At 39.8% G+C, this 15,258-nt stretch overlaps 1 protein-coding gene across 1 annotated transcript; it reads right to left on the bottom strand.

Annotated features, from left to right (window-relative positions):
* Nucleotides 1-563: 563 nt before the first annotated feature.
* On the bottom strand, nucleotides 564-9,484 carry LOC111264948 (uncharacterized). The gene is made up of 5 exons (XM_022841227.2): nucleotides 8,924-9,484; nucleotides 5,504-5,776; nucleotides 3,775-4,102; nucleotides 2,728-2,879; nucleotides 564-2,164 (listed from the first exon to the last, which is right to left on the bottom strand). Exons 1-5 carry the CDS (start codon nucleotides 9,319-9,321, stop codon nucleotides 2,023-2,025), a joined length of 1,293 nt encoding a protein of 430 aa, XP_022696962.1. The 5' UTR covers nucleotides 9,322-9,484; the 3' UTR covers nucleotides 564-2,022.
* Between the last annotated feature and the right edge of the window lie 5,774 nt (nucleotides 9,485-15,258).

Raw genomic sequence — 15,258 nt, 5'->3', positions numbered from 1 at the left:
TGGTTCATCGCTGTTAAATGCGGTTTCAGGATGGGATGTTTTTTTATCTGATAAGATTTGTTACAGTTACGAGATACGATTATCGATACCTTTTTAATACATACGTATACAGCAGATGCAGTCGGCCGAGGCAGCTCATACTTCTGAAGAGTTTTTGAAGTTGGTGCTGCTATGGCATTTGAACACTGTTTATATTGTTGGCAGATGTTCTTCAGTGTTGACAGCATACTTTCTATATTAGATGAAAACATTTTTTCTTAACGTAGACTAGTTGGCTTGCGTTTCGTTAGCGACATGGCAGTATACGACAAGGTTAGAATTTTAGTCACGCAGCTTATTGATCATTTGTTTACTTGAGACTTGGACGTGTAAGCTTCAAGATCGGACTTTGGCGCTAACTAACCCTACTAACAAACAGAACTTTAATTACTACTTCGTTTGATTGGGGTAGTAGAGGCATCGCAACTTGCAGGCACCGTACTTAATCTGCTAACATCGATTGCTTTTTTCCTGGCACGTCAATGAGTCTATCTCAAGAATAGAGTGAATAGTAAAACGCGGACTTTTTTTTCTTTGGTTGTAACGCTTTATTGCTTTCGTTGTTTAGACTGACAGATTTCTATTTAATATAAGCTAATATGTTTTTACAAGGCTAATACACAGACGACTTTTGTAATCTTAAAAAGCCACGGCACATAGGTCGATATTCGTAAACCCAGAATATAAGTACGTCTCATTTGTGAACTTCTTCCCTTAGAATTGCTATGAGAAGTTCTGTAACGCCGTACGCCGTATGGCATCATGTGATGCCGGTGTCAAAATTCGTGTCTTCATTAGTGGGTGCCTTTCTATGGGCCTATTGCATATACCTACGTATGTGTGTCAATCATATTAGGTTGTGTTATTATATAATGATGGATTTAGTACACAAGTTTCGTTGCGTCATGTTTGTGTTCGCCCAGTCATCCACACAATAACAGCTTTTAAGACAATCGCTATATAAAAAAGAAGGCTGTCTTCAAAAGTGTTGAGCGCCGACAGTTCAATAAATAATACCCAGTGTGAAGATCTGCGTATTAAACGGGAAGATTACCAAATTGAAATTCATAATTAGCTCGACTTTCTATGATCCTCCTATATGTTTACAGTTTATTCTTTCGATGTTAAAAACATATACAAATAAACTTTATACAGTTCACCGATGCTGCACGTCATTGGCCAACGTGCTGTCTCGCGAACACAAGGGAGGTATTTTTTTTTTTTCTATATTCGGTGTCGCTCTACTGGCTGTAAGCGCCAGTGAATCTACCTAGTGAATTTATCCTGACGTCTATTGTTTCTATGCTCAGTGGTCAGGCAATTCGAAATGATCTTACAGACGAGGTCTGAAGATCTGAAACGTGCTAGCTAAAGTCACATATTTGGCCCAAATGCAGGCATTATGCATACAGGGCATAAATGTAAGTAAATCCGTTGAAGAGGAGTATCCTTAGATAGTGCCTGTCATTGAAATACTCAGATGTCATGTCTCAATTATAGTATTTTCACCGCCATAATCTCACATAATCGCGCCTTATATATATATATATATATATATATATATATATATATATATATATATATATATATATATAAGATAATGGCTAACACACTACGAGATTTCCATATAGGATGACAGTAGCTCTCTAAAAAATGCTGTTACTTATCTTAGAGCCATTTCGGCTGTAGTAGCAAGTGTTCATAAATATGCGTCTGCACCGCCCCATGCGACGCTTCTGCTGAGGATCTTTTCAATTGTGAAATAAATAAATACATACAGCTATGTACACCGATAGAACAGAATGAACCGGTAGCCCCCGGGTGTTCCTCTGTTTCGACCGCTTGTGTGCACCTCACCGTCACTAAAGACCGAATTTCGCACCTTCCGATGACTGAGGAGTATCACCAAGCTTCCAGATGAGTTTTATGGCCTTGGATTAGTGTAGCGGGCTAATGGCTTATGAGGCAGTTACGAAATTGTAACTACGTCGCCAGCCGACAAGTGCTACAAAGACGGCAGCTATCGGGACTTCCGATAAGAGCAACCGCTCCGTAGCGTGTGCGATACTTGGACTCAGAAAAGGAAGGCTGATCCGATTTGATCACTAGGGGTCCCTTCTCGTGCCTATGCAGAAAAATATGTGTAAATATATGTTCACTAGTTTCTAACTTCATATGAACGGAATCCGTGTTAAACTATCGACTACAGTCAGGCATCGTGTCGAGAACTGGGGCCGTAACCGGTAGGGGATACATGTGAAATCGTGCTTTGCCTTCGTGTCCATAAAATGCCTGAGTTTTCACTTAAATGACAACAGACAAAGTAAACACATGGTGCTATCTTCGATCGTAAGAAACAACAAGAATACGTTGAAGCGTATTAATTGTATATGCAGAATTTTGTGGAAACTACATAAATCCATAGGTTTCTATTCGCGCCTGTTGTGTTGTTAAGCAAATGTTGACAATAAGCCTAGATTTTAAAGAACCTGGAACAAGTCCCACCGTTACATACAGCGGAACAAAACGATAACTACTAGCTTTTTTTTTTACAGACAGCTTCTTCTTGAAAGGTTTGAACTTCGTAGAAATGTGGTATATGCTAAATCCTTTTGCTTTACACAAACACAAAACAGTCCGTTGTAAGAAAATCGGTTCCATTAATAATAACCAAATCTGACTACCTACTTGTCGGTCGTAGAACAGGTCAACTCCTTATTCTGCCGTCTAGTGCCGCAGGCGATTTGGTCCCAATGCAGATGACAGCCAATTATGGCAGTCACTAACACGAAGCCGCCTAGGCAAGTAAATGGACTTGGCTGAGTACGCTGAACGGTTGCCTAAATGAAACGTAGTTACCGCAAAACAACACTAATTATAAAAGTATCACTTCGACAAAAAAAAAGGTAAAATCAAATCCCTGCATAACACCGTTTACTTTGATCTGTTCTAAAAATCCGAAATGTCTCGTCATCCTCCTACTACAGCTTCATTTCTGTTCTAACTAACTTGTAGAAAGCAAGGTAACTTTAACAAAGAACATTCGATGGGAGCGCGGTATCGCAATCTAAATCTATCTAGTTTTTTTTTTTTTTTTTTTTATAGACCTATAACTACGTCCTGCTACATCTTGGTCCCTTGAATCGCGTTTAACATACCCCACCTGTGCCTATCTCTCATCTTCAATGATTCCCGGGGGTAATTTTCCGGGCACATGGAGTGTGTCAGAATGCGCTTCGTAAACGTATTTTAGCGCCGATAATAACGCGGGAGAAAGGTTAATATAATAACTTAGTACTTTATATATGCATTCCGCGATAACGTGTTGAAGAAATTTTTTATGTTAACATTCAGAATACCTTGTTTCATGTTATTTATGAACCACACGTATTCGCAGAAGAATATGACGTCCCAAATTAGTTATTACAATATTAAAAACACAAACAGGACGATGACCAAATCATATTTGTACACCTGCAATAGTATCATTAATCTCTAAAACAGCAGACGTTTAGGACAATGACATAGCAAGGCGCTTATTCGAAGCACATACAGAAGGAGCGTTCAAAAAGGCTAGCAGAGACGAATGATAAATTGCAGAAGGATGTACTGAAGTTGAAAAAAAAACAAGGCAAAAAATAGGGCAAAAGTGCTCGTATCATGAAACAAGCAAGTAAGTCTAAAAGCAAAACTTACGTAACAAATCGCAAACTATCCTAAGTCGGAACTACTCACCTGTAAGACAAACGAGAAAGCAACAGCCAGAGTCATAGATATTGCCACGCGCGAAGGTTCAGCGAGGACGCATGCTAGGGCAGGTAGGTAGGACTGCATTAGGGTGCATATGCCAGCCGCCGCCGCCAGTGCCATGTCCCGAACCGTTGGGACTGTCAAGGAACCAAACGTCGCGGCAGCGATCCCGGCAAGCATCATGCTGGCCATCGAAGCATACAAAGACACCCATAGAGCACTAACACTACCCAATCGCCGCAACCACACCAGAGCGATGGCGTTTGCTAAAGCTGATAGGAGCGTCGAGGCGTAACCGCCTGCACGGCTAGACCTGCCCGACAATAAACAAAAAAACATAGCTCAGGTGAATTGGAAAATTTTAAGCCTGATCGGCGTGTTCTTGAAAGTCAAATCTAATGATTACAATTGTCATCTCAGCTTTGGGTTTGGTCGATTTTTTAAGCTAGCGGTTATAGTGGACACCATTAGAGCTGGCAAACTTGAAAAACATGGACTTTTGCTCTTAGTGTCACGGTTCTCTTAAGCTGGCCTATATCAAGAAAGACGAAGCGCACTTTGAAATGTCTTAGATCGGGTAACGTGCCTCGTCTGTCCATTTGATGGTACTGATTTTTATTGAACATAATCTGTAGTATGCCGATCTTTGTTCTCAACGTGTTTTTTATTTGATATCTACAGTCGCCGTATTGATTCGTCGCGAAAAATCTTAAAACACCTTTTCATTTAAATTGATTGATATCATCCACGTAACGTGAAGGACTGCTTTCTGGCAAAGTCATCCAGTCGAACTTTTCCAATAAATAAATTCAAGTAAACCTATTTTAGAGCGTTAGATTGATCAAACGATATACAAATAACATTCTACAGACAGTTAAGACATTTTCAAAGCAATCTGATTACTGTCAAGCAATGTTAGCTTAAAAATAACTTTTACAAAACTTCCATAAACGTTAGCTGCTGATTGAAGTGCTTATGAAGAACTTAATACTTAAATTGTTTAGGACCGCACAAGCAGCCTTTGTGCACAAACGGACCTGCGACCAAATTAATAATCCATTTAGACTTTACTTCTGGACACGCCAACCCGTAGTCATGTCTTGGGCAAAATGGTTGTCTGAGAGATGGATAGATAAACTCTAAGGTTCCTATGTGCATCATGCTCATAGTTGCATAAACTCGCCATATTAATGCTAAAATGCATTCAATGATGGGGAAAAAAAACATGGGAAGTTTTTTGCTTATTTTTCAAAATAGTGAGATATTTGTAAAGCAACGCGACTAACTCCTCTGATTTCAAAGCAGTATATAAGATAGGCTTCCAAGTCTCATCGATGTGTGTAGTTGCTAGGCGCGGTGGCATCACGAACAATTCGGAAAAAATTTTATAGAAAAGGCTCAAGCGGAAGTATTTGAGCCATTTAATATGCTCAAAAAAAAAAAAAAGTTTAACATGCAGGCGGTACAATTCGATATTATTTTCGTGCAGTTTATTCCGCTGTTGCTATAGATTTTGCCAGTATATATAATTTCTATACATTATATAGTTTTTCTTTGTGCAGACCTTTACCAACGTTTACCTAGACCGAATAGAAGTCGACAAAAAAAAACTCATTTCCAAATAAGGGCATTGTTTGTAGGTCTGAAGTTTGTTTAGACAATACTATTAATCTTAAAAAGTAACAACTATGAAATATGAGTATGACTCACTCACATGCAAAAGGGGCCAACATCAGGATCATTCAGGATAGTGGGCAGAAGTACCGTCATAACTCCTGCTGAAACTACGGCACAAGCTAGTGCTTTTTTAAAACAACGTTCACGTAACAAAATACACCCAAATGCGGCGGTATAAATAGGCACAGTGTTAGCAAGCAGAGAAAATTCGGCGATGGGCAGATGCGCTGATCCCCAAGAAAACGCTAGGAATTTACAGGCGAAAACCGCAGATAGAGCCATCAATTCGAGTCGCGTCCGACCATCGACACTGAAACACAATAGCATCAACAATACACCTGTAAATTCAAGTGGAAAGCTTTCCATTAACGATTTCCAGTACTAATCCAATACTCAATTAGTTTATTATGAGCCAATTAACTGTTAGTGATTTATGAGTAACATCAATATCACTAATGTACTAATCGTGCAACAGCTGAGAAATCACGGTTATCAAAAAAAATACGCCCTTTCTCTAGCTATAGGCTGAAATACTGAGAAAACGATTAGCACCTTTAGATATGATCAGGCATATAGCTACTCTGAGAATGGAGCGCGGGCTGTGACTTCGTCATGTTTTATGTTAAGTTTTGGTGCCAAGTTCTTAGAAAGTTGTCTTTTTGGTTCGCTTTCAAATTATTTCAATAACGATGTTAAATGTGTGAACGAAATAAACTCGATCGTACGTACGTACGCAGCAATTACGAGATGAGGGTCACAATGTGACGTTAGCATTGAGCGTCATCTACTCTTGTTGTGTTGGCACTTTTAGCATGAAGGTTTATTTTGTGGCTGTTTTCATGTAGCCGAACGTCTGAACTTTTTCGGCTTAGGCGACTTCGGTGGTTGGTGAGGGCCGTGCCCTCATGATGGCCTAGTGGGCAGCGTATTTCGCCGTTCATTCTAACTTGGATGCAATTCAGCTCGCCATGAGAGCCAACTGCTTGATGGATTGTCTAACGGCAGTACCGGGCGTAAAACTCGAAACAGTTATGTAGTTGACGTTGCCACTTAGTGAACTGTTCGTTTCTATATGATGTCCTTTGTCATATCCTATATGTGTACTAGATAACTACTGCAATTTGAAGAATCTGATTTTTGGCCGTTTGACTTCTTTGCGTGTTCTGTCCAGGCCGACTCTGTAATGCCCGCTTTCGCTATATATAGTCATTTCTAGGTACGATAATAGATGTATTGCACCCTGTATGGAACGAATAGAACACATAGTTCTCACATAAAAAGCGACACACACTCGTCGACGACACCGGCTTCAGCTGCTGCGCCTACGACTGCACACAATTGGATAAGGACGACCATTGATAAAGCGAACGTAATCTTGAAGTGTAATGAAGTGCATATCATATATTAGCTTGCCATCGAAGAAGGTTTAGTGGTCAACTCAAATGTTGACCTGTCGTTGACAGTCTATGTTGACCTTTATAGTAATCCTGCTTTTCCGATGCCAGCCCCGTCCGGTTTCTATATTACTATGCTATCATATGCGAACTTTAGTTTGGATCAGAAATAAAGCACCCCTGTATTGTTGCACCTCCTCTACTGAGTGTACTTACCTTGAGTAGCACTGCCATAGATTGAAAAATGTCTGACAAAAATATAGATATTCCATAGAATATTATAGTATAGTAATGCTCCTTAACTTAGTGATACGATCGTAGGCAGCTAGCACACTTTGATAATACACTTGGCACTTAGTATGCAATGGAAGAATTGCTGGTGAACTAATCTACCCATCTGAGTTTACCCGCATGTATATAAACAGTGGACACCCGTCCAAAGAAAAGGATGATTTCAGATGTCTCCTAATGCACCCTCTCGAGGAAACCAAGCTAATCAAAGGCGGGCTTAAGAAACATCTACACAATGTTAGCCTGTGTTTTTCTCGTTGATTGATCGTAATGCGCATCTGTCGTCCGCATTGATCAGTGTGGCTGGGTAATTGGGGCAAGCAACAAATTACTTCATGGACGCATAGACATAATCAGTATTGACCCGGCTATTCCGTCTGTTTGATCAATGGTCATCAAAATAATAAATATTGCCATAAATTGTATCATCGTTGTCTCCTCGTCCGTGACATGTGTTCATCGATTTCTTTCAGTGGGGCTATCACAATTGCACTCGTTTGTCCTGAGCATGTTCGTTTTGTTTGTTTATCTTTTCACATATATTTAAGTAAGAAATTTATCCGCACGTGACAATGCACGAAGCATATAAATGGATTAATATATGCCTGAAATGACTGCTCTTTTATTCTACTCTGTTTTCATAAATTAGAACTAACTGTAGCCATGTTTGAGCAAACGTGTTTTCCTGGTAAAGTGCCCCCAGAGAAATACGGAACTGCCTTTTGGAGATTAGCAAATCACCCTATTAACAATTAGATGACTCCCCCGCAAAATTTCGGCGCCATACTGCTAGTTTACTTTTATATGTATTATACGAAATCGTAGTCCAAAAATAAGACACTCCTTCCACCATATTTTTCGAACACCGAAGAGTTGCTGCTTCAGTCATTATACAACGATACGCTCTCTATTCTTGAAACAATTTCTATCATTTTAAACACGTTTATATATATTTAAGAAGCATAGCTTTGTCAGATCCTTCTAAGCACCAAGCTTGTTGATGCTTACCAAAGCCAAAGTTGTGCTGATTGATAAATAGGCAAAGAGAAAGACTTTTATGAGTAGTTTGTGGCCTAAAGGTGGGCCAATGGTTCCAGTCTCAAAAATGCTAAAATTGATCACCTAAAGGGAGATGTTAATCCAAACTAATTGTATATATATAATTATTGCTATCTTTCGTAACAGCAGAGCTCACCGTAGAGATATTTTATAATAATATTGTTACGGAAGATCTCAGAATTGGAAACATCAGCCTATCAGAGATTCTAGGATGAAAATCGATTCTTTAAGCGTGTTCACGCTAAATGATAATAGGTTTCATTGGGCATGGAACAAGACAAGTCGAAATACCTTGAAAGTCATTAACGTTTCTTTTGTTCTGTTGAATCAAAAATGGAACGGTACTCTGTTAGTTTCCTTACCTAGTGGGAAAAGCCAACGTGTGCAGGTACGTTTCGATATACGCTGGGAAAAACCCTGATCCATCATTAAGGAAGGTGTCGCTAGTGGTAAAAAAGTTACTTTTTTTTTTTTTTTTTTTTTTTTTTTCGGAATCTCAGTCTGTTTAGGGAAAACGCGTCTGCTGCATATTTGAATAACACCGTAAATATAATGCAAGGCAGAGGTAATAAGCATTGTGTACATAATATGCACTTTCCAATTCTAATTCGAATGCCCCTTAAAGCGGATCTCTACAAGTTGATAATAAGCAGACTTATTTAATTATGTATACGGGTATATATGGATATATAATATCGACTCTATATGCTCACCTAAATGTCGGTTTGAACAAAAGTAAAGGCGGTGCAAGGAAAAGCGCCGCAAAAAGGCTTCGGGCACTGCACGTCTGCATGATGCTCATTGACCGTACGGAGCCGTTGAGTAATGAGCCCAGCGTAAGAAAAAGACCTGCCAACAGGCCGAAAAGAGATCCAAGGCTTCTGCGTAACCATGCTGGAGCAGAGTTATGAAATGAAATAGACTCGCTTTGAGATAAACTTTTGTTAGGAATTAAGCCATTTTCGATATTAGCTAAATCTCTCGATGAAGCCTCCGAAGCGAATGAAGCCCGTTGCAAGGAGCATCGCTCGCAGTCCGTTTTCGTAACATCACTCACTTCACTGAGATCCCGTTGTAAACGCTTGCAAACAACAATTTTCACAAATTCCATGTTCTACTGAACCTATTGTTCAGCTGGGAAGTCGTCTGAGTCAGTCAGCAAACATGCACAATTTTTTTTATTTTATCGCTAACGAAAGTTCAATGAATCGAGGATGTCGATGAGTGTAGAGGAGGCGATCTGGTGGAAAGGCCATTCATTAGAAAGATCATCCGTCAAGTCTCTCGATGACGACGTTACCCTCGCACGTGTTTCTACATTGATCCTCAGCATCTTATCTACCGCCGCTCCGCGAAACGCGCCATATTGCCATTGGGGCTAATACCATAACAACAACCTCTATGATCATATTGCCAAGACCCCTTTGAAAATGTAATAAATAGACAAGATTTAATTATGAGCAGCCCAGTCATTTTGAGTTTCATGACCTTTTAGTTGAATACTTTTCTTGGCAAAAGGAATCGTATACAGCCACCGACAGTGGCAACCAGCAATCTATGAACGAGGCCTTGGTTTAATTTCGATGAATCATAAAGTTTATCCAGTTATTGTTATGCTTCCCTCTAGTCTTACCCAGAATGTTCATTCTCCATAACTTTTTAGCGGTCAGTGTCGCAATATCATTCGCTTTAGAACAGCAAATTAGATCAGGAAACCATCCGCTGTTCGAGAGAAGCACAACGGTCAAAGAGCTTAGTCTATAAATGACATCGGCCACTTTGCGAGCTCAGCGTATCGATGACATAAACCCGGCCTGAATATACTGTCTAATTCTCTTATCGCAAGCACCAGTAATCAGTAGAGAAAAAAATGCTTAAACTCGTTTTGGATAGAAAAAGCGGGACCTTTTATGCCGTCGAAAGCTCTCGAATAGCTGGACGTAGGTAAGCTGCTACAGCAGTAGGCGCAAATGATGAGTGGACTGATTGCCACGAACACGGCCATATAACCATTTTATAATTACTTAATTAAGCTGTATATTTTAATTGGATGAAGCGAGGCAACCCCGCTTATGAAAAGCGTTCATCAGCGGGGTAATTTGGGGAACCTAATCAAGCTTCCAGTTTCATATCTAAAAGCTTTAAATGCTTTACTACGCCAAAAGATACGCTGAAAGGAAAAACAGGATCTAATCTAACAAATATCTAATCGAATTAGGCCATACTTCATAATCATATAGATATATTTAATTTTGTATTTTGCAAGATAATACAAAAACGATCCGCACACATATGATGGTCCGTAGAAGATCACTTGCGCACAAAAGTGCGCAAAGGGTTACATATTTCATAATGGGTTATATACACTAACTAGGTAAATGGCTAAAAGCATCGAACTAGAAAAGTCTACGTAAATTAAATGTTCGCGCCATCCATGTTTGGGTCTATTACGAGCCAGCGCTTTCTCTAAACAAAATAGAAATTAGACAATTGCGACAGCTTATTCTCTCGCTGGAAATGTAAGAAATCCCTGCCTAGAGCGTTGCGATCCGAATCTATTTGACCAGACTATTCAGTGTGTTTAATTTATCAAAATACTTACTCGTATCGATCTCCTTCTGTCTGTTTCCCTAATTTAGCATAAACCATTATGCCCTTAGACGCACTAGAGATCTGTAGACGTTCTTGCTCTAATCTAGACATTACAAGGCCCATCATCAGCATCAGTCGTAAATGACATCTGTGTCACATTTTACGATGGTAAGCCCTGCAAAAATGGCAAAAAAAACTGACTGAAAAATCTCTGCTGCCATACATTTTTCGCTACGATTTACTGTCAGCTAACTAAAAGCTAAGCATAAAACTATACTGGAATCTTAAGGCAACATTTTTGTCACATGGTAAAAATTCCTTACGGACAAATACGGGTAACTGCACATAACGAACTCAGTAGGAACTTAAAGGCGTGCACAGCTCTGAGCGACATGAATTTGAAACAAGCTATCGCGAAGGCTGTTGTAACAGATCTGCTAAGTCTCACCTAAAAATGACACAGGAAATAAAGGCGTCACGGCCAGCTATACCTAAACCGGGACAATCTCGTCCTGCGCCGTATTCGTACTATGCTTGAGAGAGAGAAGCTTCGACCAAAAAAAAGCCGTAGGGCCACCACAGAAATGCTAGCCGGCATCATCGATTCCCTCATCCAATAATGGTTCACACAAAACTTGATTCGTTCCATTATCTGTTGATAGTGAAAAAGGATGTTCGATTTAACAAACGCCTGCCTGAAGCGTATTTAGAATTGTCGATCTTAAATCCTGTTTCTTTCACTATCTACTTTTGTTATTTACATACAATTTTAAGGGCATTCGGTTACGTCGTTCTTCTAAGCACAAGACAACACATTGTCCTGTGCTTAGAAGTGTTGACAATCCAGGATGCCTGAATAGCTAAATCGCTCACTCGAAATCTAGAGGCTGCGGCTGCTACTTTTCATCTCTCGTTGCTTTCCTATCAGCTTTTAAACGTATCGGTTTGAGCTGAATAAATGAACTATTTATTCAATTTTATATGTTTTTAGTAGATAAAAAAAAAAAAAAAAAAACAATTTTTCTGCACATATTGCAATGTGCATCCTTTGCCTTGCGCCTAATTTTTATAAACTCCTCAAATTAATGTAAAATAAAAAATAATGAAATTTAAAGTTTTCCTTACATTTCTACAATTTCGACGCTAATAAATATTTATAATCTTGGACCAAATATTTTGCTTTCATCGGCCTTTCTTTTCCAGAACTCCTATCATGTATCATCATCATATTGATTGTATATGTAGTAGCAGATTACTGATAGTCTTTTTTACCCTTAGCCTTCGTTTGTATACACTGTATTTGACTTGGGCATGGACAAGGCATTTTCTCTATGAAAAGCATAGTAATTTGTTGAAACCTGCCGTTTATTTGGCGTTGGCGAATCAGATAAATCTACTATTCTCAATCTATGGAAAATCATTAGTCGTTCAGAGAGAGAAAGATCTATTTGCTACAGGTAGTTTTATTGGGTTGAGTGGCTAGTTAATCTCGGCCCGCTGGGCTTCGACTGTCGCTGAACGAACTGCTCGGATTGCAATCTTAAAGTGACCATTTCACGAATGGCTTTTAGTATGTAGCGAAACGTAAATGGGGTGACGTGGGTATCGCCGCCGAACCAAGTTAAAAAGCGCAAGAAAAGGGGGAGGATGAGAGTGAATTTTGCCGTCGGTCTCATCTTGTTAGCATTCAGATGGGCAGCACTTTCAATTTCTACGCCATACTCATTCTCTTCCGTTGTTCGCGCGCTGCCACTGTGATGTGAGTGCAACTTCTCCTTCTCCTACGGCCTATTACAGCCCTCGTTGTGCCTACTAGTGTGCGCCGAAAGCAAGAAACAGAGTTAGTTGACTGGGAAGGTTCTCTTCGAACGGCTGCCGTTGCCGCTTCACTAGGAGGGGCAGTCTGAGACAAATGATCTAATTTGGAATCTCCCAAAAGTATTTTTCTCTCGACCCCATCCCCCATGCTCACATCTCGCGCGATCGTCTGCTATTCTCTTTCACACTCTTTCCACCTTGGCCATCTAACAAACTCCTTATTAGCCTTCAAGTCTACAAACGTTTGCTGATAGTGAAGCGACTTTGGAGCTGCTGCTACACCATTTACATGTCTCCGAGTCAATCTTTGCCTAGGCCAATCGCCCAAATAGATCTATCTTATTTGCAGCGTAAATTAAAGTACTTTGCAAGACATATTTCAAAGGTGTTTTTTTTTCATTAATTGACCTACTTACAAGCTAAACCATTACTCAGACAGGAATGCAAACACGTTTCACTAGCACTAAAACTCGATCGTCATTTAAATTTAGAAAAAGTAAAGCTGCCGTTTCCTTTTTTTTTTTTTTTTTTTATTAAAAATGGAATAGAAACTACCATAGCAGGGTTCCTGGAGACGAGGCAGTGCTTAAACCCCGTAACGTGATCATGGAAGCTTGTGAAGATCCGCATTGTGAGCTAGTTTAAGGAACGAATACCATTCCAACCACCGATGCTATCTGTACTTGCTTTACTTACAGTTATTCAAGACAATACGGTATTGTTATCGAAGTGGCCTCTCCTGACGAGCACATGGTTCAAAGCTAAATATTCACTTAAAGGCCTTCATCCATGAATCGATTACATGCCAATATGCATTGCATGGTCAACGGACCATGACTTCCGTAATGTGTAATACTTCGTATAAGGACATGTTTTTCGCTTATCAATTGTACTTATTTGGCCTTAATTACTATTGCTTATAGAGAGTCAAATGGTGGGCCGTTGTATCAAACAAGAAGTAATGCATGTCGTTATGAGCCTACGCGCGTAACTCTAATCAGCCGATAGGGGACCAGAATCCTCCGATCTAAATCTTCTGACTAGGGCCAAATTATTTACGTACGGTGTGAAAAAGCATCGACAAATTACGAGCAGATGCTGAAAGTCAAGTCATGCCATGTATGCCGGGTACCTGAAAGGTAAAGTCTCCTCTCAACTATGGGATTCAATTAGTGTGTAACAATAGCGTGTATATAAATATATTTTTTCTGCTATAATCTGGTAAAGCGTAATCGACGTGATTATGTCGCCAAATCAGAAACAAAGCCGGCCAGTATATACGGTTACGTATTTTATGCGACACGTTCAGGGAAAAGCGCGTACGTACCACCCAAACATCGATGCGAACTATAAAATCATGTGTTTGATTACCGTAATCATCCTCGTCATTGTCCCTCGTCCCTTAATCGTATCATTTTGTCTGAAAGTTACTCGCGATTACATTGTGATATTATTCGAAGAAATCAGTCAGTGGGGCGAAGTGAGAGAGAAGCGGGTTGACGGCAAAAGGATAATGGTAATGCTCAGAATATCGCGCTAGTGTAGCTGACACTGCCTTTACTGTTAGTACGCAAACTCAGCAATTAGCAATCAGTACAGATCAATGATAAAACGACGTAACTGGGTAGGCGTCGTGATTTCGTAACCCAGCTGGCTGTTCTATACAGCGCGTGGCGTGTCCCAAGTGGTACGCATCTCAGCATAGACCAGACCTTGTCCAAAGCAGATAGTTTTTTCGTAAGGTCCTTTTCGGTATTTTTTAATGTCTCTTATATATTAACTGCGGTTCAGAAATAGGTGCAGATGTTTCTCTTAGGAACGTAGCCCTTCAAAAGTATATCCTCCTAGACGCGGCGTCGTGGTGAATCTAAGAAGATGCATTTCTAAGAAGATAGCTCTAATCGCACGTACCGCACCGCACCGCACCGCACTGCTTGTGTAATACCACGTTGGGAAAAAACATAGCTTCGTGCTACCCAAATTGTGCATGACCATTTGAAGGTTTTAGCTTATAATGGTAGCTAGTAGCGTTCGCTTGTTTAGTACCCTTAGAAACACGGACGTTTTATCGAATCTGTCAATGTTTACATGAAGTCGTTACACAAAAATCGAGACGCGTTTAGGACATCAGTGATGAATGCTTTCGTTCTAAATTCAAGAACGCACTTATAATTACGGAAGTATATCAGAACCATAGTTCTTATCTGAAATTATTTACCAATTGGTTAAGACTGGAGGAGTCACAGGAAAACTGGTGGCGTACAATCTACTAGTTGAAATGAACGCTTACGATACAGGCGTCTTCGTTCCCAAACGTAAAGGTCTTAGCCCACCAAAAAGCCTCAGTGTATTAGACTAAGGTCAGCATTTTAGGCTTTACAATGATCGAATTGAACAAAGGACCAGTTGGTGCGTATAGACGTGACTATGGCTACACTTACACTATCGGTACAATTGCAGAAAATTAATTATATCGTATATATTATTGTTTGCTTGTCCAGCTAGATAAAGCTATATTCATTTTCATGTTGACCATTTAGAGAACAAAACAAACCTACGATCCTAAATGCTGCTTTCGTACGAAAAAAATTAAATAGAGAATTTATACGAAGCGATAGTTTTTTTTTTATTTGTCGAC

Source organism: Varroa jacobsoni, unplaced genomic scaffold (genome assembly GCF_002532875.2).
Source record: "Varroa jacobsoni isolate VJ856 unplaced genomic scaffold, vjacob_1.0 scaffold_916, whole genome shotgun sequence".
NCBI classification, from domain to species: domain Eukaryota; kingdom Metazoa; phylum Arthropoda; class Arachnida; order Mesostigmata; family Varroidae; genus Varroa; species Varroa jacobsoni.
Note: the sequence above shows the minus strand (reverse complement) of the source record. Positions and strands in the feature narration are given on the sequence as shown.